The 22,393-nt window shown below is 61.4% G+C and overlaps 1 protein-coding gene across 1 annotated transcript; it reads left to right on the top strand.

Annotated features, from left to right (window-relative positions):
• The first annotated feature begins 4,558 nt into the window (after positions 1-4,558).
• SLC4A8 (solute carrier family 4 member 8) lies at positions 4,559-21,502 on the top strand. Its single transcript, XM_082073679.1, has 25 exons — positions 4,559-4,628; positions 9,367-9,448; positions 10,027-10,161; positions 10,474-10,609; positions 10,758-10,918; positions 11,281-11,469; positions 11,775-11,860; positions 11,988-12,145; positions 12,454-12,541; positions 12,931-13,077; positions 13,205-13,296; positions 13,760-13,934; positions 14,042-14,175; positions 15,300-15,545; positions 15,646-15,748; positions 16,610-16,771; positions 17,016-17,129; positions 17,205-17,366; positions 17,984-18,235; positions 18,623-18,691; positions 19,083-19,256; positions 19,341-19,478; positions 19,830-19,927; positions 20,317-20,418; positions 20,568-21,502. Exons 1-24 carry the CDS (start codon positions 4,584-4,586, stop codon positions 20,402-20,404), a joined length of 3,234 nt encoding a protein of 1,077 aa, XP_081929805.1. The 5' UTR covers positions 4,559-4,583; the 3' UTR covers positions 20,405-20,418; positions 20,568-21,502.
• Positions 21,503-22,393: the final 891 nt, after the last annotated feature.

Genomic DNA, 22,393 nt, shown 5'->3' with positions numbered 1-22,393 from the left:
GGGGGCTGTGCAGAGCAGCTGCAGCTCCCGGGGGGTCCCACCCCGAACACACAAAAAGCAAAGCAAACCTCCCCAAAAAGCCCCAAAGCGCCAGTGGGCCCTGCAGCGCGAGGTGCCAGCGCGGTCGTGCTCTCAACCGCCAGACCTGAACGTGCGGGGTCACCCCACGGAACCGGCCCCCAAATCCCACCTTGGGATGGGGATCCCGGGAAAGCCGACACCAACATCAGCCGGTGGGGCCTTTGGGGTCCAAAGAGGGGAAAAAAAGGATTTTTGGTGGGAATTTGGCGGGAGCCGGAGCTTTCCCCGCGGCACGGGAGGGAGGAATCGCGGGGAGAGGTGGAAATGAAAGCAAAGCCAATCAACCCCCCCAGGTGACGCCGCGAGCGGACAGGGCGGCCGACGTGGCCGCGCGCTCCACGTGGCAACGCGTCGGTGGCCACGACCGCGACGGCGGCCGGGACCGGGATGCGGAACGGGAGCGGGAAAGGGGGCGCGGCCCGCACCCCCAGCCCTGCGCCCCCCGGGATGGGGGAAACGCCGCGCTCGGTGCCGGTGGCGCCGAGGAGCAGCCGGTGCAGCCGCGGGCACCTCGCGGAGCCCCGCGGGCGGGACGCAGCGATGCCGGGGGTGTGCAGGGGAGGTGGGCGCTGCCCGGCGCACGGGGGGGTCCCACGGGGCTCCCGCCACCGAGTCCCCCCGTCCCTCTTTGCCCCGGGTGACTCTGTCCCGGGACCCCCGGTCACTTCCCCGGGGGGGAGCTCCGCACCGGGACCCCCCGCAGCCCGTTCCCTCGGGGGTGCTCCGCACCGGGAAGCCCCGGAACCCCGTTCCCTGGCGGGGGCGGTTCCGCACCGGAACCCCGGCGGCTGTTCCTCCGCACCGCGACCACCCGAATCCCCTTCGCGCTGGACGGGGGGTCCACACCGGGACCCCCCCCGACTCACCTCTCTACCGGTGCAGCGGAGGCTCCGCACCGAGACCCCCTACACCGTGTTCACCGGGGGCGGCTCCGCACCGGCTCCTCTCGGACCCTTTTCCCGGGAGCGGGGGCTCCGGAACGGCGCGTTTCCCGGTCCGCTCGGGCCGTGCAGCGGACGGAGCCCCGGGCCCGCGCTCCCCGTGCCGCCGGGACCGTCCCGCTGGGCGGGGCCGCCGCCACCTGCGCCGCCCGGGCACAGGTGCACACGGGGCGGCGCGCGGTCCCAGCGCCGCCCGCCGGGGCGGAGACACACGGAGCGGGAGCGGCGCCGCGGTCCTAGCGCCGCCCGCTGTAAACGCGGCGGGTTCCCGGGGGTCACGGCGGCCCGGCACCGGGGCACCGGCGGGGACGGGGAGTCTATAGGGGCCGTATGGGCTAAGCACGGGGGGTGCCGAGAGTGGCGGGGCCTATGGAGGCTATAGGGACCTGATAGCGAGGGCAGAGCGGGTGACGGGGCCTGCAGCAGCCACAAGGGCCTGGCGCTGGGGTTGCTGGGATGCACAGGAACCTATAGGTGCTATAAGGACCGCAAGGGCCTGGCACTGGGGCTGCCGGGAGCCACAGGGGCCTATAGAGGCCATAGGGGCATGAGCCCAGGTGTGCTGGGACCAGTAAAGGCCTGGCACGGGGTGCTGCCGGGAGCTGTAGGTCCTATAGCGCCCACCAGCACGATGCGAACACCTTTCTGCCCGCGCTCCTTCCGTAGTTCATGCCACTTTTGTTATTATTCTTATTTATTAATTATTCCGCGGGCGCTCTGGAACCTCCTGAGCTTCCCAGCGGTTGACCGGGACTTTATTTACCATGGTTTTTACCAAGATGCAATAATCATAGTAATATATTTTTTGTGCCGACACAGCAACTTGCTCATTATTCCCATCCCTCCGTGTCATCCCCATCAGCCGGATCTTCCCATCACCCTGCAGACTGCGCCGCGCCCCCGACGTGCAGCCCCGACGGCGAGCGCCCCGATTCCCGGCTCCTCCGCACGCCGCTGGCGCTAGATGGTGGTGTCTTCATGAGGCTTCGGGCTCCGCACAGCGCCAAAACCCCCTGGGAAAGCGGGTGATGCGAAAGAGCCGCTCGGAGCCGCTCCAGGGACGATGTGGCAGGTCCGAGCCCTTCGGCAGAGGGTTCCCCCAAAGCCCCCGCGCACCCCAGGAGACGCTGCCATCGAGACGATGGGGAAAACCCCCGAATCCCGGAGGAGGGTTTTAATTGCCAAGCTGTGGATTCTCCCTCGGCTCCCGCACTGCACGGAGGATTTGGGGGATTTGACCCCAGGCAGGGCGAGTATTCATTTGGGTTATTGGGATATTCGCTTGGACATCAGCTGCCTTAGGGGGATAAGTCGGGCAGGGCTCTGGGCACCGCACACACATAAACACCCAGCGGCCTCCGCATCGAAGCACTGAAGAAAGGTGGGGGAAACTGAGGCACAGGAAAGGCCCCTGCATGGCGCAGAGAGCAGCCGGCACTCACCCGCCCTTCTCAATTGCCTCCCGTGCTTTTCAGAGCTAAATTTAAGCCCGGGTTTGCGCCGCGCCTGCCGCGCTTCGCCGCTGCTTCCTGCCGGCAGAGGTTTCGCTCTCAGCTCAAAACCGTCGGGGAAATTCCCTGCCCCGGCGTTTGCGCTGCCGAGCGCCTGGCCGCGCCGTGCCCAGCGGTGGCCGCGGGCAGGAGGAACCCGGCCGGGGTGAGGGGAAGCCGGAGCCCGTTGGGCTCGGCGAGGTTCATGCGCCGCGGGGGCCGGGCGGGATGAGCCTCGGGCGCGGTCACCAGCCCCCGCCCGCTCCTGCCCCCGCCACCCCGCGGCCCCTTTCCTCCGGGTTGTTTTGCCTCAGATCGCTTCTTTTAATTGCAATTTGCAAAATACTGTTCAGGTTACGCAGGAGATTAAAAAAACCCCCGGTGCACCGTCCTGCTGGTGTCACCAAAGCGATTTGGGGGAATGGAGAAGCGGTTAATGACTGAAAAACCAGCGGGGATTGCACAAAATCAATACGGGCGACAGCTCCAAAGTGCACGCTTCTAAATAATTAATAGGCATAGTTATATATAACCCTCAGACAAAACATATCCTCTTAATCTTTAATTTGATATATTAGCCGCTTTGGAGGGTGCAAAGTGTTTAGCTGTGTTATTTAGGGATCAGCGGGAGCCAAACAGCCCAACACAGCCGTGGTTACCGCACGGTGTGCGTGAGGAGCGCGGCGGCGCCTGCGCTGGAGCGACCTTACCCCTTCCCGCGGCTCTCTGGCTCCGGCGCCGCTCCGGGCCGCTCGGGGTCCTGCCCGTCCCGCCGCCCCGCGCCGGCGGAGGCTCCGGCAGCCCCACCAGCCGAGCCGCTAATTACAGAGCCCCGAGCTCCAATTCGCGGCGCCGAGCGGCGGCGAACCTGGAAAATATGACAGGAAGCAAAGCCCATTTGCATATTTATGCTAATTGAGGTTGCACGGATCTGTGAAATTAGACCGTTCTCCGCAGATGGGCGGCGGATTGGTGCCGGGCTTTGGTTTTATTTATTATCTTCCAGAGTGGTAATAATTGGTGCGATATGGTAAAACTGGGGAGTCTGACCCACGGTCCAGCTGTAAGAGCAGGGGAGCCGTGTTGCGCACGGCGCGGGGGGGTTTCTCCGTCGTGCCGGTGTTTGGGCAGCGCACGGCGCGGGGGCAGCGCTGGGGGCTCGTCTGGGGTGTTTGTGCGGGCGGGGGCAGGTCGGGCTGCGGTTTGTGCCCCTGCCCTGGGTCTCGTTGCCCGTTTGGGTTTGTTGCTGGGGGTCCGTTTGCTCTCACACAAAGAAATGAGATCCCTTGGTACTGAGTGAGCGCTGTATCGCTGGCGGGGGTGCGGGCGGCTGCTCCCCCGCTGTCCCCGCCGGACGGGCCGCGGTGACTCAGGAGCTGCTGTTTTTAACCCGGCACTTTCCACGGACACGAACGTGTCTGTGCTCCCTAAATAACCGTAAGCACAGGGCGCCCGTCTCTACCGCCGCGGGTGGGTGGTTTGCCCGGGTTTGGCTCGTTTTGGAGAGCAGAGCGGAGCCGGGCGAGTTTCCCGTCAGGAGAGATCGGAAAATCCATCAAAACGCACCAAACCGCGTGCGAACACCCCAAAATTCCAATACCCGGCTCTTTCGGGGCCACGTTTTCACAGGAGGGGCAGGGGGCGCTGCCGCGTGTCGGGGGCGCTGCCGGGGACGGGGGGGGGGGTGATGCCCGGGACGGGGGGGGTGATGCCGGGTGTCAGGGGGCGCTGCCGGGGGCGGGGGGGGTGATGCCGGGGACGGGGGGGGGTGATGCCGGGTGTCAGGGGGCGCTGCCGGGTATCGGGGAGCGCTGCCGGGGACGGGGGGCGCTGCCGGGGACGGGGGGGGGTGATGCCGGGTGTCAGGGGGCGCTGCCGGGTATCGGGGGGCGCTGCCGGGGGCGGGGGGCGCTGCCGGTGTGGGGGGTGCAGCCGGAGGAGGCCGCAGTTCCGCCCGGCGCCGCCCCCGCCCCCGGCTGGGCGGGGATTGGCCGCTGGGGCGCTGCCGGAGCCGGTGCGAGCGGCGCCGGGGCTGCAGCGGCCCCAGCGGGGGTCCCGGCCCCCGGCCGCCATGCCCGCCGGCAGCAACGAGCCCGACGGGATCCTCAGCTACCAGGTGGGGGACGCGCTGCCCGGGACCCCGCGGGCGCTCGGGGGCCGCTCACTGCGGCATCTCCGCGGCGGGGGACACGGAGCAAAGGGGTGGGAACGGGGGAGCAAAGGGGTGGGAACGGGGGAGCAAAGGGGTGGGGTGCGGGGGGACAGGGAGCAAAGGGGTGGGGGTGCACAGGGAGACTGGGTTTGTGCAAAGGGGAGCGCGGGGGGGCCGTGCGGGCGGGCAGAGGCAGGTGAAGGGCATCTGCAAGGTGGGGGGGTGTAAAATGGGGTGCAAGGGGGTGCAAGGCCCCTGGGGGGGCACAAGGCATCGGCACAGCAGAGGGTGGGGGCGCAAAGAGGGGGTGCTGGGGGTGCGGGAGGACAGGAATTCACCTGTGCGGTGACTGGGAGGGTCCTCGCTGCGCCCCCTTTTCCCGTCCGCTGTGACCCCCCCGGTGATGCTGCGGGTGGGGGGACAAAGGCCACTGTCCCTGCAGCCCCCCCGGCACCGGGGTCTCAGCTGTTGTCCCCAGCAGGCGCGTGTGGGTGCGCCTGGTGCTGGGGTGCAGTTGACCGGGGGGCGCCCCTGTTCCAGCATCTCCTTGTCCCACCCGCCCCCCGCCCCCCTGGGACCCGCCTGGAAACCCGCTCTGGGTGACAAATGAGGGGAATTAGTTAACCTGCCCCGATACTGCAGCTCGGGGGGTGACGGGGATTGACGGCTCCCCCGGTTGGGTGACAGCGCGTCCTGGCGCTGCTGGGCCGTCACCTGTGTCCCCCGCTCGGGGCTCCGGAGACGTGTCCCCTCCCGTTGCCAACACCCGGGACCGGTCCCATCACAGCTCAGGGTCCCCGTAGGGACGGTGGCTTTGTCGGGGGGGGGTGGACATGGAGAGGGGTGAGGAGGGGGGCATTTCCCTCCCCCCGCGATGCTTTCGGCGTCCCCCGGCGCCGGGAGGACTCAAAGCCGGGCCTAAACCTCCGCCTCGTGCTTTTCCTCCTCCTCAGTCCCACCAAAGCTTCCCAGGCAGGGGTTTGCGGTTGCGCTGGGGCAGGTAGAGCGAGGCAGGGCGCTCGGAATTCCTCTGTCTCCTGCTGGGACACACAGAGATACCTGGCAGCAAAGGAATAACCTGGAGGAGTTTTCTGGAGATGGGCGTGCTGGCCTCGTGGCTTCGCTGCAGCATCCGCCAGCGCTGCTGCCCACCCGGGGACGGGATCATTTGCTTTTCTATTAAATCTTTCACTCCTCCAGCAATTTGCTCCGTGAAATGTCCACTCCGAGTCCATTCGAGTGGCTTGAGCGGGGACGTTTCCCTTGGTGACGTCTCCGTGGGGGGGTTGCCGCGGTTTCGGGGATCTGCGGTGGTGATGGGGTGCTCGGAGCACCTTTCCGGAGCCGCCCGCTTGTCCCGTTTCTCCTGGTTTTCACTCCCAGAGCTTTAATACTAAATAATCAAAGAGCAGCGGGAGCGGGTTTGGACGAGGCCAGGATTCTTGCCCATGCGGCCCCGGAGCCGCCTGCCCTCGCCGCCTTGGTTTGCGCCCCGTGTCGCCTTGCAGGGCAAACCGGCCGTGAGGCTTTGCACCCCGCGGAGCAAACGGATTTGTGGGGTGGAAATGATGGATTAGCTCAGCTCGGAAAATAACAAACCGTGGAGCTGGAGGCAGCGGGGGCAGCGAGGGAGGGAACAATGTCGCCTATCTGGACATTTCCGTGCCGTGCAGGGGGGTTTTGAAGCGCCAAAGGGCCGTGGCAAAGCCAGACTTACCCGAAACGCCGTGATCTCGTGCAGGAAACGTTGGTGACAGCCAGCGCTGCCCCAGAATGTGTGTTCCCAGCGCTTCGCACCTCGGTTGTGTTTCACCACCGGTGCTGTTCAGCACATCCAGACGGCTCCTGTGCCCCTGGCCCGGGCAGGATGTGGCGCTGACCCCCCGTTTCTCTATTCCGGGGGGTTTTCCTCAAAACGGAGCCGTTTCTCCCCCACGCGCCGGGTGCTGGGAGCGGGGAGACCGTTGGGCTGCGTGGCGTTCGGTAACGGCCGCGCCGTGCCCGGGGTTCCGAGGCGGTTGGGTTTGTGCACCCGGAGCCGGTGGCGCCGGGCGCTGCTGCGCTCGCCGGGGCTGCCGGGTGCCCGGGGGGGGTGTCCCCCCCGACTGAGCCAGAGGTCCAGTTGTCCCCAAAAAACTGGTGACCGACGGGAGGATGCGGCGGTGGAGTCACAGAGTGACCCTCCTGGAGGAGCTACAGGTAGCGCGGCCGCGGGGCCCCGAAAAGGGGGAGACTCCCCCAAAACCCCCGGGGAATTTCCCGCAGGGCAGAGGGATGGGCGGGGGGAGACGCTTTTTGCCGGGGGGGCAGGTTCAGCATGGCCGGTCAGAAAATGGGGGCAGAATGGAGCCTTTCCCCGTGCGGCCCGTGGGGAGTTCGGGAGCTGCAGCTGCCAAATCGCTGCGTCTGTTCCCAATCGACACCCCGGAAGGTGTCCGGGGACCAGCCAGCTCGTTTGTTCCTGCTGCCCGTTGAGCTGCGTCGCTGCTGCGCGGGGACGACGGCGCGAGTGGCTCCGAGTGGGGATTTGGGGCAGAAGAAGCAGATTTCGGGCCAAGGGCCCAGGCGGGAGACGCAGTTCGGCCCCTGCGGGCTCTGCAGTGGCCGCGGCCGGTGGCCCAAGTGCCGCCCAGAGGGTCCTGCAGGGGTCCCGGTGGCCCAGGTGCCGCCCAGAGGGTCCTGCAGGGGTCCCGGTGGCCCAGGTGCCACCCAGAGGGTCCTGCAGGGGTCCCGGTGGCCCAGGTGCCACCCAGAGGGTCCTGCAGGGGTCCCGGTGGCCCAGGTGCCGCCCAGAGGGTCCTGCAGGGGTCCCGGTGGCCCAAGTGCCGCCCAGAGGGTCCTGCAGGGGTCCCGGTGGCCCAGGTGCCGCCCAGAGGGTCCTGCAGGGGTCCCGGTGGCCCAGGTGCCGCCCAGAGGGTCCTGCAGGGATCCCGGTGGCCCAGGTGCCGCCCAGAGGGTCCTGCAGGGATCCCGGTGGCCCAAGTGCCACCCAGAGGGTCCTGCAGGGGTCCCGGTGGCCCAAGTGCCGCCCAGAGGGTCCTGCAGGGGTCCCGGTGGCCCAAGTGCCGCCCAGAGGGTCCTGCAGGGGTCCCGGTGGCCCAAGTGCCACCCAGAGGGTCCTGCAGGGATCCCGGTGGCCCAAGTGCCGCCCAGAGGGTCCTGCAGGGGTCCCGGTGGCCCAAGTGCCGCCCAGAGGGTCCTGCAGGGATCCCGGTGGCCCAGGTGCCGCCCAGAGGGTCCTGCAGGGGTCCCGGTGGCCCAAGTGCCACCCAGAGGGTCCTGCAGGGATCCCGGTGGCCCAGGTGCCACCCAGAGGGTCCTGCAGGGGTCCCGGTGGCCCAAGTGCCGCCCAGAGGGTCCTGCAGGGGTCCCGGTGGCCCAAGTGCTGCCCAGAGGGTCCTGCAGGGGTCCCGGTGGCCCAGGTGCCGCCCAGAGGGTCCTGCAGGGATCCCGGTGGCCCAGGTGCCGCCCAGAGGGTCCTGCAGGGATCCCGGTGGCCCAGGTGCCGCCCAGAGGGTCCTGCAGGGATCCCGGTGGCCCAAGTGCCACCCAGAGGGTCCTGCAGGGGTCCCGGTGGCCCAGGTGCCGCCCAGAGGGTCCTGCAGGGATCCCGGTGGCCCAGGTGCCACCCAGAGGGTCCTGCAGGGATCCCGGTGGCCCAGGTGCCACCCAGAGGGTCCTGCAGGGATCCCGGTGGCCCAGGTGCCGCCCAGAGGGTCCTGCAGGGATCGCGGCCCAGGCTGGAAATGCTGAGAGAAAAGGGGCCTTTGTTTTTTCTTTTCTTTCCTCATTTGGAAACCCATTTTATTTTATTTTATTTTATTTTATTTTATTTTATTTTATTTTATTTTATTTTATTTTATTTTATTTTATTTTATTTTATTTTATTTTATTTTATTATTTTATTTGACTTTTATTTTGTTTTATTTTTTCCTTTTCCTTCCCTTTCCTTCCCTCGGGGACGATGCTCAGGGGTGATGCTTGGGGATGATGTTTGGGGACAATGCTCAGGGATGATGTTTGGGGACAATGCTTGGGGACAATGCTCGGGGATGATGTTTGGGGACAATGCTCAGGGATGATGTTTGGGGACGATGCTCGGGGACAATGCTTGGGGATGATGTTTGAGGACGATGCTCGGGGATGATGTTTGGGGACAATGCTCAGGGATGATGTTTGGGGATGATGCTCGGGGATGATGTTTGAGGACGATGCTCGGGGATGATGTTTGGGGCTGATGTTTGGGGACAATGCTTGGGGATGATGTTTGGGGACGATGCTCGGGGATGATGTTTGGGGACAATGCTCGGGGATGATGTTTGGGGACGATGCTCGGGGACAATGCTTGGGGATGATGTTTGGGGACGATGCTCGGGGATGATGTTTGGGGCTGATGTTTGGGGACAATGCTCGGGGATGATGTTTGGGGATGATGTTTGGGGACGATGCTCGGGGATGATGTTTGGGGCTGATGTTTGGGGACAATGCTCGGGGATGATGTTTGGGGATGATGTTTGGGGACAATGCTCAGGGATGATGTTTGAGGATGATGCTCGGGGATGATGTTTGGGGATGATGTTTGGGGACAATGCTCGGGGATGATGTTTGGGGCTGATGTTTGGGGACGATGCTCGGGGATGATGTTTGGGGACGATGCTCGGGGGACCCAGCCCCGGTTTCCCGTTTTCTCGTTGCTGAGCAGAGGCCGGACGAAGAGGCCGTGATCGACCAGGGCAGAACCAGCAACGTGGTCAATATCCACTATGAGCAGGAGGAGCTGGAGGGTCAGTCTCGCCGTTTTCCCTTCCACAGGGCCCCCGTGGTGCCGCTGGCTCGGCGGCAGCGGAACGTGGCCGCTTCTAAAGAAATAAGCAGTTCTTTTCTTTTCTTTCAAACTGGGGCCAAACGGCCGGCAGAGGCCGCGGCGTGAGCGTCAGCCGCGGGGCTGGGTAATTCCAGCTTGGTTTTGCTTGGAGGGGTCAGGAGGATAATTTTTGGCTGCGAACACCAGGCTGTGTTTCTATATTTCTTTGTATTCTGGAGTTTGTTATCACGGGCCTGATTTGATCTCTCATCACCTTGTGCCATCCAAAGCTTTTCAAAATAATTATTAATACCTTCTGCCACTGCTTAACGAGCCACTCTGAGCTTCATCCAGCCAAACGGCCCTTGGAGAAGAGGTTTGATACTTTCGGATGAGCCGGAGCTGTTGTTGCTCTGCTGTGGCACAGCTTGAGTAAAACAGGCTTGGGATACGTGTCTGTGACGTTCGGGGACACAGAGGAAATAGAACGAAGAGGAACCGGGGGTAACGGCGCCGTGCGTGTGACCCTCTGCGCGGTGTCTCCGCTGCTGTGCGCAGGTCACCGGACGCTGTACGTGGGCGTGCGGATGCCGCTGGTGCGGCAGAGCCACCGGCACCACCGGCCCCACAGCCAGAAGCATCGGAGACGCGAGCGGGAGAAGGAGCCGGGCCCGGCGGGGCAGGACCGCCAGCGTAAGGCCGCTTGGCTCCTTTTGTTTGAAGGCACAGTTTTTTTTAATGTATAGTGGGTTTAGGTTCATCTTCCTTAGAGGGATCTTGGCTTTAGAAATGGAGACATGGGAGGGAAGGCTGCCCGTCCTTATGTGGAGGGCGAACCCATGATTCTCGTTTTCCGTGGCGCTGTGCGAGCGCAGACACACCCCGTGGGGGAACCGGCCCCGTGTCTGTGGCTGAACGGGGCCGACCCGATGGTGACTCTGCGTGTGAGCGCGATGGGCTGGACTGAGGCTCAGCAACAGGTCGGGGCTTTGTCTTGTGTCCCAGACACCCCGTCCCAGCGGGTCCAGTTCATCCTGGGGACCGAGGAGGACGAGGAGCACGTTCCCCACGACCTGTTCACCCAGCTGGACGAGATCTGCCTGAAGGGGGATGAGGATGCCGAGTGGAAGGAGACGGCGCGGTAAATAAACCCCTGCAGCGCCCGGGGCTCCGCGCGAAGCTTTCGCGGGTGCCCACGCGAGGAGCCGCCTCCTGCCGCCCTGTGGCTCCGTTGAAGAGGTTTGCGGAGCTGGAAGGGGGTTTCGTGATGGAGCTGATGGTGGTTGCAGGTGGCTGAAGTTCGAGGAGGACGTGGAGGACGGTGGCGAGCGCTGGAGCAAGCCCTACGTGGCCACGCTGTCCCTGCACAGCCTGTTCGAGCTGCGGAGCTGCATCCTCAACGGGACCGTGCTGCTGGACATCTGTGCCAACAGCATCGAGGAGATCGCAGGTACCGGGGATGCTGCGGGTACCGGGGATGCTGCAGGTGCCAGGGATGCTGAGGGTACCAGGGATGCTGCAGGTACCAGGGATGCTGTGGATAGAGAGGCCAGATCAGGCAAGAAAATGGCATTATTTAAAAAGGGAAATAATGATCTTAGCGGAGTGATGAATAAGCACTTTGATGATGTTTTTAGCAAAAGAAAACCTCACTTTTGCTGCAAAGGCTGATCTGTAATAAAATGTCTCGCTAAGCAAATCGGAGCCCGCGTTAGGGTGTCGTGCGTGGCACAGACTTCCCTGGGGGCTTCAGGGCTTGGAATTTGGGGGCATTTATGCTCTGATGGATTAATTTCCCTCTGCCACCCCCAGACATGATCCTGACCCAGCAAGAACCGTCCGCAGACTTCGACCAGCGCACGCGCGCGAAGGTCCGTGAGGTCCTTCTGAAGAAGCATCACCACCAGAAGGAGAAGAAGAGGACCAACCTCCTCCCCATCGTCCGCTCCTTCGCCGACGTGAGCAAGAGGCAGCCGGACCTGCACGTCCTCGACAAGCCAGGTGGGGGCCTGGTGCCAGGGGAGGGTTTGGGCCAGGCTTTGGCATCAGGAGAAGGTTTGAGCCAGGCTGTGGCTGTAGGCGAAGGTTTGAGCAGGGCTTTGGCATCAGAAGAAGGTTTGAGCCAGGCTGTGGCTGTAGGCGAAGGTTTGAGCAAGGCTGTGGCTGTAGGCAAAGGTTTGAGCAGGGCTTTGGCATCAGGAGAAGGTGTGAGCCAGGCTTTAGCTCCATTAGACTTGTCCTGGCAAAGCAGAAGCGTCCCGATTGCTCCCTTCCCCTCTTTCTCAATCTCTTTCTTTTCCTGCCAGCCCAAACGCTCACCCCTCATCCTTCTCCCAGCGCAGAAGCTAAAAACGGGCTGAACCACGAGCCCGTGACGATGGATTTGAGCAAGGTGAGGGGCCCGCGGCTCTCTGAGGCCCTTAGGCCCGGCTTTGCCGCGCGCTGGGCCGCGGGGCTGCCGCCGGGCGCCGCGGGCTGCGCTGCTGGGGAACGGCCTGACAGCGGCTTGTGGTGCCCAGGCGGAGCTGCACTTCATGAAGAAGATCCCCGCTGGGGCCGAAGCGTCCAACGTGCTGGTGGGAGAGCTGGCGTTCCTGCGGCAGCCCGTGGTGGCCTTCGTGCGCCTGACGCCCGCCGTGCTGCTCCCGGCCATGACCGAGGTCCCCGTCCCCACGAGGTCTGAGCGACAAGCGCCGAGCTTGTCTTTAAAAATACCCAGACAGCATGAAATGGGGCGCCGGTTTGGCACCCCAAGGGAACACGCACGGTTGTCCCACCCGCGTTTCCTCAGCTCCGTTATTCCCTCCCTTGCTCTAGCTTTTAAACCCGTTGGTCAATTTTAAGGGAAGTTGGCCCAAGAATTAATTGTGGGATGGGCTTGGTGAGCCGACGTGTCCCCTCTCGAGCCGTCCTGGGGACTTTGTGTGGTGCCCATTGAGCAAGAGCACGTTCTTCTCTCTCTCTCATTTCATTTTCCTTGCCCAGGTTCCTGTTTGTTTTGCTCGGACCGGGGGGAAAAGCCCATCGGTACCACGAGATCGGCAGGTCCATGGCCACGATCATGACAGACGAGGTAGGAGGAGACAAAAGGTCTCTCCGGGTCATTTCTGGGCTTTCTTCTCCTCTCCCTGTCTCTGTGGGGAAGAGGATTCACTGTCCCAGCTGCCCGAATAACCCGATCCCCGTGTTCATCCCAAAGCGAACGCGCGGATTTGTGTCCCCGGGGGCTGAGATGCCGCCCTGGGTGCGTCCTGGCACCTTGTCCTTCTCCAGGGTGCCATGGGCACCGGCGCCTCCTGGAGATAATTACAAAATATGCCCAGATTTTTCCATTTGGGGGAATATTTCCTGCCATTTCCGACAGGAAATTTGGGGGAAATTCCCTTGCGTTTGGCCAAGAGCCCCTTGCGCGGGCGGGGGCGCCTGCGCCGGCGTGTCCTCCCCAGGCTGTCTCCCGGGCAGGTTTTCCACGACGTTGCCTACAAAGCCAAGGACCGGGCGGACCTGGTGGCCGGGATTGATGAGTTCCTGGACCAGGTGACGGTTCTGCCCCCGGGAGAGTGGGACCCGTCCATCCGCATCGAGCCCCCCAAAAACCTCCCGTCGCAGGTGGGTGCGGGACGGCAGCGGCGCCGGGGGCTCCGCGGGGACCCCGAGCCACGGGGTCCCAGTTTGACACAGACCAGAAGCCACACAAGCCAGCGGCTACAAACACATCTTATTTGCGTTTTATCAGGAAAAAAGGAAGATGCGGGGAGTGCTCGGTGACAGCGACTCTCACAGCAAGCCGGAGAAGCACAGCGGCCCCGAGCTGGAGCGGACGGGAAGGTGCGGGCTTTCATATTTCTTTCTTTTCTTCTGTTTGCCTCTAAAACCCGAGCACGCGCCTTCCCTTCTAGCCCGTTTGTGGGGTTCGTTTTCCAGTGAAGAGGCTGCACTTCACTCCTCTGGTCCCCGGTGGGAGCTGGGGCAGCCGGGCTCCGCCACAGCATCGTTGCACATGGTGTCTGTGGTTTGGGGGAGCAGATGTATAGACACCCCCAGGCAGAGCTCTGCCGCTTCCCCAAGGGAGGAACTGCTGCAGTAAGGGGATGGCCTCTCAGCTTCGGGTTCTCTTTGTGTTGTTGGGTTTCGTTGTGTGCCTCAGTTTCTCCTGGGTGTAAAATGGGAAAAGGAACCTGCTGCTTTTGAGCAGTGGAAGTTCCTCTGTGCTCGTGGTTGCTCTTCTGCAGCAGAGAAAACTGCGCTGGATCTTCCAGGAGCCCAGTTACCGTGTCCTTCCCCTCCCCAGGCTCTTTGGAGGGTTGATCCTGGACGTGAAGCGCAAAGCCCCGTGGTTCTGGAGCGACTTTCGGGACGGGCTGAGCCTGCAGTGCCTGGCGTCCTTCCTCTTCCTCTACTGCGCCTGCATGTCGCCCGTCGTCACCTTCGGGGGGCTGCTGGGGGAGGCCACCAACGGCCACATGGTGAGCGACCCCAGCCGCGGCGGGAGCGGCGCCCCACGCGGATCCCTGTCCGGGCGCTCTGCTGTGGGTTGGTGGAACCCAGCGGTGCGGTCGCCGTCTCCCGGCAGAGCGCCATGGAGTCGCTGCTGGGCGCGTCCATGACCGGCGTCGTCTATTCGCTCTTCGCCGGCCAACCCCTCACCATCCTCGGCAGCACCGGCCCCGTCCTCGTCTTCGAGAAGATCCTCTACAAGTTCTGCAAGTGAGGCTGCCCGGGGCTGCGGGGCCTGTGCCCGGGGCCGCGGGACCTTTGCCTGGGGCTGCGGGGCCTGTGCCCGGGGCCGCGGGACCTTTGCCCGGGGCCGCGGGACCTTTGCCTGGGGCTGCGGGGCCTGTGCCCGGGGCCGCGGGACCTTTGCCCGGGGCCGCGGGACCTTTGCCTGGGGCTGCGGGAACTTTGCCTGGGGCTGTGGGGCCTTTGCTGGGGCCGCGGGGCCTTTTCCCGGGGCTGCGGGGCCTTTGCAGGAGCTTTTCATGTGAAATAGGTATTTCCCATGACAATCCTTTTGTCGTTTTGACTTTGATGCGAGATCAACCACCCTTATTGTGATTAATCTTCTTATTAAGCCCCGACTTGCTGGTAGTCGGTGACTGGGTGCAGGTGCCCAGCGCTGAGGCTTTGGGGCGATGCGGAGAACACCCCCTTCTCCAACGGGGACCCGACCTTCATTCTCTTCCCAGGCCTTAACCCAAGATAATTGCTAAATAACGATAATTAAAAGCGCGCGGCTCCGCAGCCGGCACTGGAGGCTGGGAAGCGCGTCTCCCCCGCGCGGCCTCGCGCGCTCCCAGGTCTCTCCGGGTTTCCTGGAGGCTCATCCGCCGCCGTTCGCTCTGCTCGCAGGGAGTACGCGCTGTCCTACCTGTCCCTCCGGGTTTCCCGGAGGCTCATCCGCCGCTGTTCCCTCTGCTCGCAGGGAGTACGCGCTGTCCTACCTGTCTCCGGGTTTCCCGGAGGCTCATCCCGCCGTTCGCTCTCTCGCAGGGAGTACGCGCTGTCCTACCTGTCTCCGGGTTTCCGGAGGCTCATCCTGCCGTTCGCTCTCTCGCAGGGAGTACGCGCTGTCCTACCTGTCTCCGGGTTTCCCGGAGGCTCATCCCGCCGTTCACTCTGCCCGCAGGGAGTACGCGCTGTCCTACCTGTCCCTCCGGGTTTCCCGGAGGCTCATCCCGCCGTTCGCTCTCTCACAGGGAGTACGCGCTGTCCTACCTGTCTCCGGGTTTCCCGGAGGCTCATCCCGCCATTCGCTCTCTCGCAGGGAGTACGCGCTGTCCTACCTGTCTCTGGGTTTCTGGAGGCTCATCCCGCCGTTCGCTCTCTCGCAGGGAGTACGCGCTGTCCTACCTGTCGCTGCGCGCGTGCATCGGGCTCTGGGCCGCCTTCTTCTGCGTGGTGCTGGTGGCCGCGGACGCCAGCTGCCTGGTGTGCTACATCACCCGCTTCACCGAGGAGGCCTTCGCCGCCCTCATCTGCATGATCTTCATCTACGAGTCCCTGCAGAAGCTGGCCCACCTGGGCGAGACCTTCCCGGTGCACAAGCACAGCAAGCTCAACCTCCTCACCCTCTACTAGTGGGTTATTTTTATTTTGTTTTATTTTTTCCTCCTAAAATCGCCCCGGGATGCGTCTCCGTTGCTTTTTCCCTCATCCCCGTCTTGTCTTCTCTCCCAGCTGCAGGTGCTCGCCGCCACCCATCACCAACGAAACGCTGCGGTACTGGGAGAGCATCCGCATCAACGCCTCCAGGGTCCCCTGGGACGAGCTCACGGTGGCTGTAAGTGCCCCAGGCCACCCCCGCGGGTTTGGGGACATTCATGTGGTGCGAAAGCCGGAGCCCTTCAGGTGACGATGGGCCTCAAGCCGTGCTGCTGCTGCTCCCAAAACTCACGGTTTAAAATTAGAGTGTGGTTTTCACCCATGCGGTCCTGGGCAGGAGAGTCCACCTTGTCCGTCCACCTTGTTCGTCCACCTTGTCCGTCCACCTTGTCCCCACGTGGCAGGGGACAATTGTCCCCAGCTCTTCCGCAGGACGGTATTTCTGACCGGGAGCGAGGTTAAGTGGGTGGTTTGGTTATTGGAGGACTTAAGCTCGTGCTCGCAGGTAGTAATTGGCTGCCTTAATTGGCTCCTGATACCTCCAGGCCCTGCTTTTTTAAGTGCTGTCCGTAGGTCCGTGCATGAATGTGCACGTCTGAGCAGCTCTCGGGCGGTTGTTGCTGGAAGCGGAGCCCAGGCACGGGGTGGGAGGCCTTGGGGACACCTTTGTCCCCTCTTGGCCGTGTCCCCTGAGCCCGCTCTGCTGCGAAGGGACCATTTGTCTCTTCCTTCCTACCACGGTTGCCTTCGCCCTCCTTCCCCGTTCCCTTTTTCCCCAAATTCCCAGCGTTCCCTGTCCCCGGGTGCTGTTTCAGCCAGCCCCGCGGAGGATGTGCCGTGGTCCGTGGCGTCGTGTCCCGTCACATCTCCCTCCTCTGCGGGTTCTCACGTGTCACTTGTTCCCCTGCTGCTGCTCCTTAAACCTCCATCCCCAGCAGCAGCCGCGAGGTCCCGGATCTTGGCCCCAGACCCTCAGCCCCCCAGTGACCCGGTTTCCCTCCCGCACGCTGCCCCGCGTCCTCGCACCCTGTTTCTCCAGGACTGTCGGTATTTGCGTGGAGAGTTTTACGGAACCGCCTGTGCATACAATGGCCCCTACGCGCCCAACGTCTTCTTCTGGTGCTGCATCCTCTTCTTCTCCACCTGCATCCTGTCGGCCTTATTGAAGAAGTTTAAAACCAGCCGTTACTTCCCGACCAGGGTAGGTAGAAGAGCCGGCAGCAGCCACCTCACTCGTTTCCACCTAATTAAGCTTTTTTTTATTGCCTGACACCAGATCTCCCAGGGACGAACCAGCAGCGGTACCTAACCAAGGGATTTGCTGCATGGCCCCAGGGTGGTGGGATTGTTATTAACCAACCTTAATGTTGTTGATGTCCCCAGCTTTTCCATCTTGTTCTGGCCCCGTTTGCAATGCCCCTTTCAGCTCAAGTTTTTTGTCCCAGATCCGGTCCACAGTAGGCGACTTTGCTGTTTTCCTGGCCATCGTCACCATGGTGCTCGTCGACTTCTCGGTGGGGATCCCGTCACCAAAGCTCCACGTCCCCTCCGTGTTCAAGGTAGAAGGGACGTGACCCAGGGATGGGAGGGACAGTCATCTGGCAGATGGTCCAGATGTCTGTGCTTTGTTGCAGCCAACTAGAGACGACCGCGGGTGGATCATCAACCCCTTGGGACCCAACCCGTGGTGGACGGTGTTGGCCGCGTTCGTCCCCGCTCTGCTCTGCACCATCTTGGTCTTCATGGACCAGCAGATCACGGCCGTCATCATCAACAGGAAGGAGCACAAGCTGAAGGTGAGGGGCTGCGGAGGCCACCCAGCCCGCCCGCTCCTGCTCCCCGCGCTGGGTGACGGCGCTGGCCTGGGACAACGTTGTGCCGCGCGGCCCGGTGTCCTCCTGGGCTGAGGACACAGCGAGGGCAGGGGAGTTGGGATGAGCCGTCTTTTGGAGGAGCAAATTCATCTGAAAAGGTGCTAAAGAAACGCATTTTTATTTTAAAATGTCAGCGCTTTGATGCGCTGCCAGGGGTAACTCGGAGTCGCATGGTAGAAATTTCTTTATGAATTAAAAAAATAGTCAATTTTTCTTTTTAGTAGATATCTCACAAACTCCCCAAATCCACCAAACTCCAGCCAGATTTTCACATTAAGTGCTGGCACAAAGACCGGCCACTTCCGTGGGCTTCCTTGGGCTTCCTTACTCTTCCTTACTCTTCCTTGGTCTTCCTTACTCTTCCTTACTCTTCCTTACTCTTCCTTACTCTTCCTTGGGCTTCCTTGGGCTTCCTTAGTCATATTGTTTTAAATTTCCAAGAAGCTGCCTTGAGCTGAAGCAGAGGTGGGGTCCCCCTTGAGACGTCGTCCTGGCTCTTGTGCCGTGGGATGCTCCCGTTTCTTGTTCTTCTCCCCCAGAAAGGCTGCGGGTACCACCTGGACCTGTTCATGGTGGCGGTGATGCTGGGCGTGTGCTCCATCATGGGGCTGCCCTGGTTCGTGGCCGCCACCGTCCTCTCCATCACCCACGTCAACAGCCTCAAAGTGGAGTCGGACAGCTCGGCGCCGGGGGAACAGCCCAAATTTTTGGGGATCCGAGAGCAGAGAGTCACCGGCTTGATGATCTTCGTGCTCATGGGCTGCTCCGTCTTCCTCACTTCGATTTTAAAGGTGGGGAAAGATGTAAAACACCCCAAACCCACGAGACTTTTGGAGGTTACACAAAAATAGTCCCTTTTCTCCAGGCCTGAGATGAGATGTTGCGTTCGTGTGTGGCCACCAGAATATATTGAGATGTTTTTTCTGCCATCGCGGAACGTGCCGTGGGGTAGCATGGGGGAAAACGCCTGTTTTCCTCTGACCCTTCTGGAAAACAGGATTATTGGGAGGAAATATAACTCGGAAGTGCAGCCTAAAGCAGAACATTAACTCAGAATCTCTCATGGTTAAAATCCAGCCCGCCCCTCACCCTGTGGACCATGGAAAGCTTTAGGCCGCGCCTGTAGAAGAGAGTGACAAAACACAATTAAAAATATCTATAATTGCGTTTTTTTGCAGTATATACCGATGCCTGTGCTTTACGGCGTCTTTCTCTACATGGGGGTGTCGTCGCTCAAAGGGATTCAGGTATGGGGATTGTGTTGCGTCTGCTCCCTGTAGACGCAGGACAAAGCGGTGGCGTAGGGGAAAGACCTCTATGAAAGCGAAGAATGAGGATATTTAGTGCAGGGGACAGGGCGGTGCAGGCCCAGGAGGGTGCGGGCTCTGTGTCAGAGCAGGTTGGTGTTTGATCATGTGAAAATGGGGGAGTTTGGTGCGAAGAGACGGTGATTTCTGCTGCACATCCTTGGTGGGGGTTCGGTGGGCCGAGGAACGCTAACGATAGAATAACGTGGAATAATCGCAGATTATAGCCGAGGGGAAGCGGGTGCCGCTCCCAGGGGGAGCGATCCCAAAGCTCCCCCCGCGTCTCGCCGGGGCCGCAGCTCCCGGGCAGCTTCTCCCGTTTCTTGGGCAGTTCTTCGACCGTCTGAAGCTGTTTGGGATGCCGGCCAAGCACCAGCCGGACTTCATCTACCTGCGGCACGTGCCCCTGCGCAAGGTGCATCTGTTCACGCTGGTCCAGCTGCTCTGCCTGGTCCTGCTCTGGGTCATCAAGGTGTCCCGCGCCGCCATCGTCTTCCCCATGATGGTCAGAGCCCGACAACGGGGACCCGCAGCGCTGGGGGACGCGGCGTTGTCCCGACCTCACCCGTGTGTCCGCCGGTTCCCGCAGGTCCTGGCGCTCGTTTTTGTGCGGAAGATGATGGATGTCTGCTTCTCCAAGCGGGAGCTCAGCTTTCTGGACGACCTGATGCCGGAGAGCAAGAAGAAGAAGCTGGACGATGCCAAAAAGGAAGCCAAGGAGGAGGAGGTAAGGAGGCCAAAGAGGAGGAGGTAAGGAGGCCAAAGAGGAGGAGGTAACGCGCCGGCTGGGAGCTCAGGGTTTCCACCAGCAGCCTGGATCCCACATTGTACCCTTTTCTTTTTCCTAAATGAGCAGCGAGCTTAACACTTGAATAGAGAGATTATTCTAAATTAATAATTTTTAAAATGATGATTTATTGTTTTATTATTATGGAAAATGTGCTCCTCACGGTGCTTTTCGCCCCGGATGTGTGGGGTGAAGGGCCCCGCAGGGCCGGCGGCCGGGAGCGCGGTGCCGGCGCTGGGTTCGGCTCTCGCCTGAGCAGACGCACACCCCGGCTCGTCCTTGTCCCGCCAGGAGTCCCAGAAGATGATGGAAGCTGCTGCCGCCAGTTCCGTGCAGCTGAAGCTGCGCAAGAACAACGTCGCGGGTCCCCCCCAGCAGAGCAGCGACAGGTAAAGTTCCGCCACGCACCAAGTTATTTTGAAGGCGTTCGGCACCATTTTCTCCACTTGCACTTTTATGGAGCGTCCCTTAGAAACCAGCGGCTGTCTTGGTGGGAAATTCACCTGATGGGCAGGGATTGCAGAGCAGCCGCACGACTCGTGTTTGACCCCCAAAATTTGCACCGTCGATGACTTTACGGGAGCTGGAGACGCTTGTATTTAAAAGGGAGGCAGGAGCTGCAAGTCCAGCCTTTGCTGCAGCTCTTTGGCTCTCAGTCTTGCTTCCCAAAGCTCCGCATCCCGCAGAACCTCCTGTGCTTGTGCTGAGCTCCCCCGCTCCTCTGGCCGCTCCTCGGTGGCGTCAGCGCCCATAACCTGCGTGAAATATGTTATTGCAGGGCTGACCCTTCCGAGATCAATATCTCGGATGAGATGTCGAAAACCACCGTGTGGAAGGCGCTGACCATGGACGCGGACACGGTGTGAAGCGGGAGGAGCAGGTAAAGGCCGCGCGCGCCCCGGCCCCGCGAGCGACGGTTTTCCCGTGGTTTGCCAAAAACTCTGGTCCCTGGGCCAGCCGCGCGTGCAGAGCGGCTCCTCGCTGAGCTCCCTCTTCTCTTCTGTCCTTCCCCCCAGTTTCCATGTTTAGGAATTTTTGGCTTTGAAGGAGTGAGAAGGTGACTCAGGGACGTGCCAAACGCAGACACGGGGAGAAGCCCCTTTCTTCTGTCTTGTGTTCCTTTCTTTCCATTTGGAGGATTCGCACTGACGCCACGTGGCTGTGTCTGGGTGTGTCCGGGTGTGTCCGGGTGTGTCTGGGTGTGTCTGGCTGTGTCTGGCTGTGTCCGGCTGTGTCTGGCTGTGTCTGGGTGTGTCCGGGTGTGTCTGGCTGTGTCTGGGTGTGTCTGGGTGTGTCCGGGTGTGTCCGGGTGTGTCTGGGTGTGTCTGGCTGTGTCTGGCTGTGTCCGGCTGTGTCTGGCTGTGTCTGGGTGTGTCCGGGTGTGTCTGGCTGTGTCTGGCTGTGTCTGGGTGTGTCCGGCTGTGTCCGGGTGTTTTCGGTCCCTCTGGCTGTCTCTGGGCATCCGCAGCTCCGGCGCCGCACACCGAGGCCGTCCCGAGGTTCCGTGAGGCGCCGCAGCCACTTTCCCGCTCAGCGCTGCTTGTAAACATCGAATTCCTCTTCTCCTTTCTTCCTTTCGAAATATAAAGTCTGAATGTACAAAGTAATTCTGTTACATCTGATGCATTCTCTGCCTTCCTCAGCACCACCCGGTTTTCGGTCTGTTTGGGCTCCTGGCTTTGATTCGCTCTTATGTCCCGTGTTGGTGTCAGAACATCCGAGCGGTTGGTGGAAAATGAAAAGCATTTTGCTCCCTTTGAAGCTTCGTGTTCGCTGTTTCCAGAGCTACAATTCTTTCATGATCATTTGTTGGTTTAATTAAGCGATAGCTGAGGTCTCGCTTAATAACGTGACTCTGGGCCACCTCAAAAAGCAGCCGTAGCCCCCAGGGTGGCTGTGAAACCCCCATGTACCCCATCAACCCCCATTTGGGGTGTTTCAGAGGTGAAGTACCCGAGGGGAGAGCCCTGCCCGGTGCTCCTGGAGCCGCGTGGGACTGAACCCGGCTCTGGTGCCCCACGCTGCCCGGTTGGCACAAACCCCTTCCCGTCCCCGCGGGGCCAGGGCTGGCTGGTTTTCCTCATTTTTGGTGCCTTAAACCAGCTCCCGAGTGTCCCGTGGGCCCTTCAGAAGACGTTTCCCAAAACCCACCGCGTGCAGATCCCTAAGGGAGGGGGACAGAGATGTGAAATGTCCTAATTAAGGTGCTGGCACGTTTTTATGTTAATTATTATTTTATTTCCCCCCCAGTGCGCTGCAGGTAGAAATACAGAGATTATTTTCAATTTGGAGATGCCGAGATGTATTTATTTTCTTGTAAGAGATGATCTAGTTTGGAAACGCTCCGTGTTGTAAATAAAGTGGTGGGAGGGGGAGAATCCACCAGGAGAGTTTGTTGTTGTGACCTTGAATCTCTGTGTGTTTGGGGCTGTGGGGTCTGTGTGCTGTGGTTGGTTTGTTGTACGTGTGTTTCGGGTTGTGGGGTGTCTCATGTGCTGTGGTTGGTTTGTTGTACGTGTGTTTCGGGTTGTGGGGTGTCTCATGTGCTGTGGTTGGTTTGTTCCACGTGTGTTTTGGGTTGTGGGGTGTCTCGTGTGCTGTGGTTGGTTTGTTCCATGTGTGTTTCGGGTTGTGGGGTGTCTCATGTGCTGTGGTTGGTTTGTTGTACGTGTGTTTCGGGTTGTGGGGTGTCTCGTGTGCTGTGGTTGGTTTGTTCTACGTGTGTTTCGGGTTGTGGGGTGTCTCATGTGCTGTGGTTGGTTTGTTCCATGTGTGTTTCGGGTTGTGGGGTGTCTCGTGTGCTGTGGTTGGTTTGTTGTACGTGTGTTTCGGGTTGTGGGGTGTCTCATGTGCTG

The sequence above is a fragment of the Streptopelia decaocto genome (genome assembly GCF_964273445.1).
Source record: "Streptopelia decaocto genome assembly, chromosome: 27".
Lineage (NCBI taxonomy): Eukaryota > Metazoa > Chordata > Aves > Columbiformes > Columbidae > Streptopelia > Streptopelia decaocto.
The sequence above is the reverse complement of the archived record's forward strand: the minus strand, read 5'-3'. Positions and strand labels throughout refer to the sequence as shown.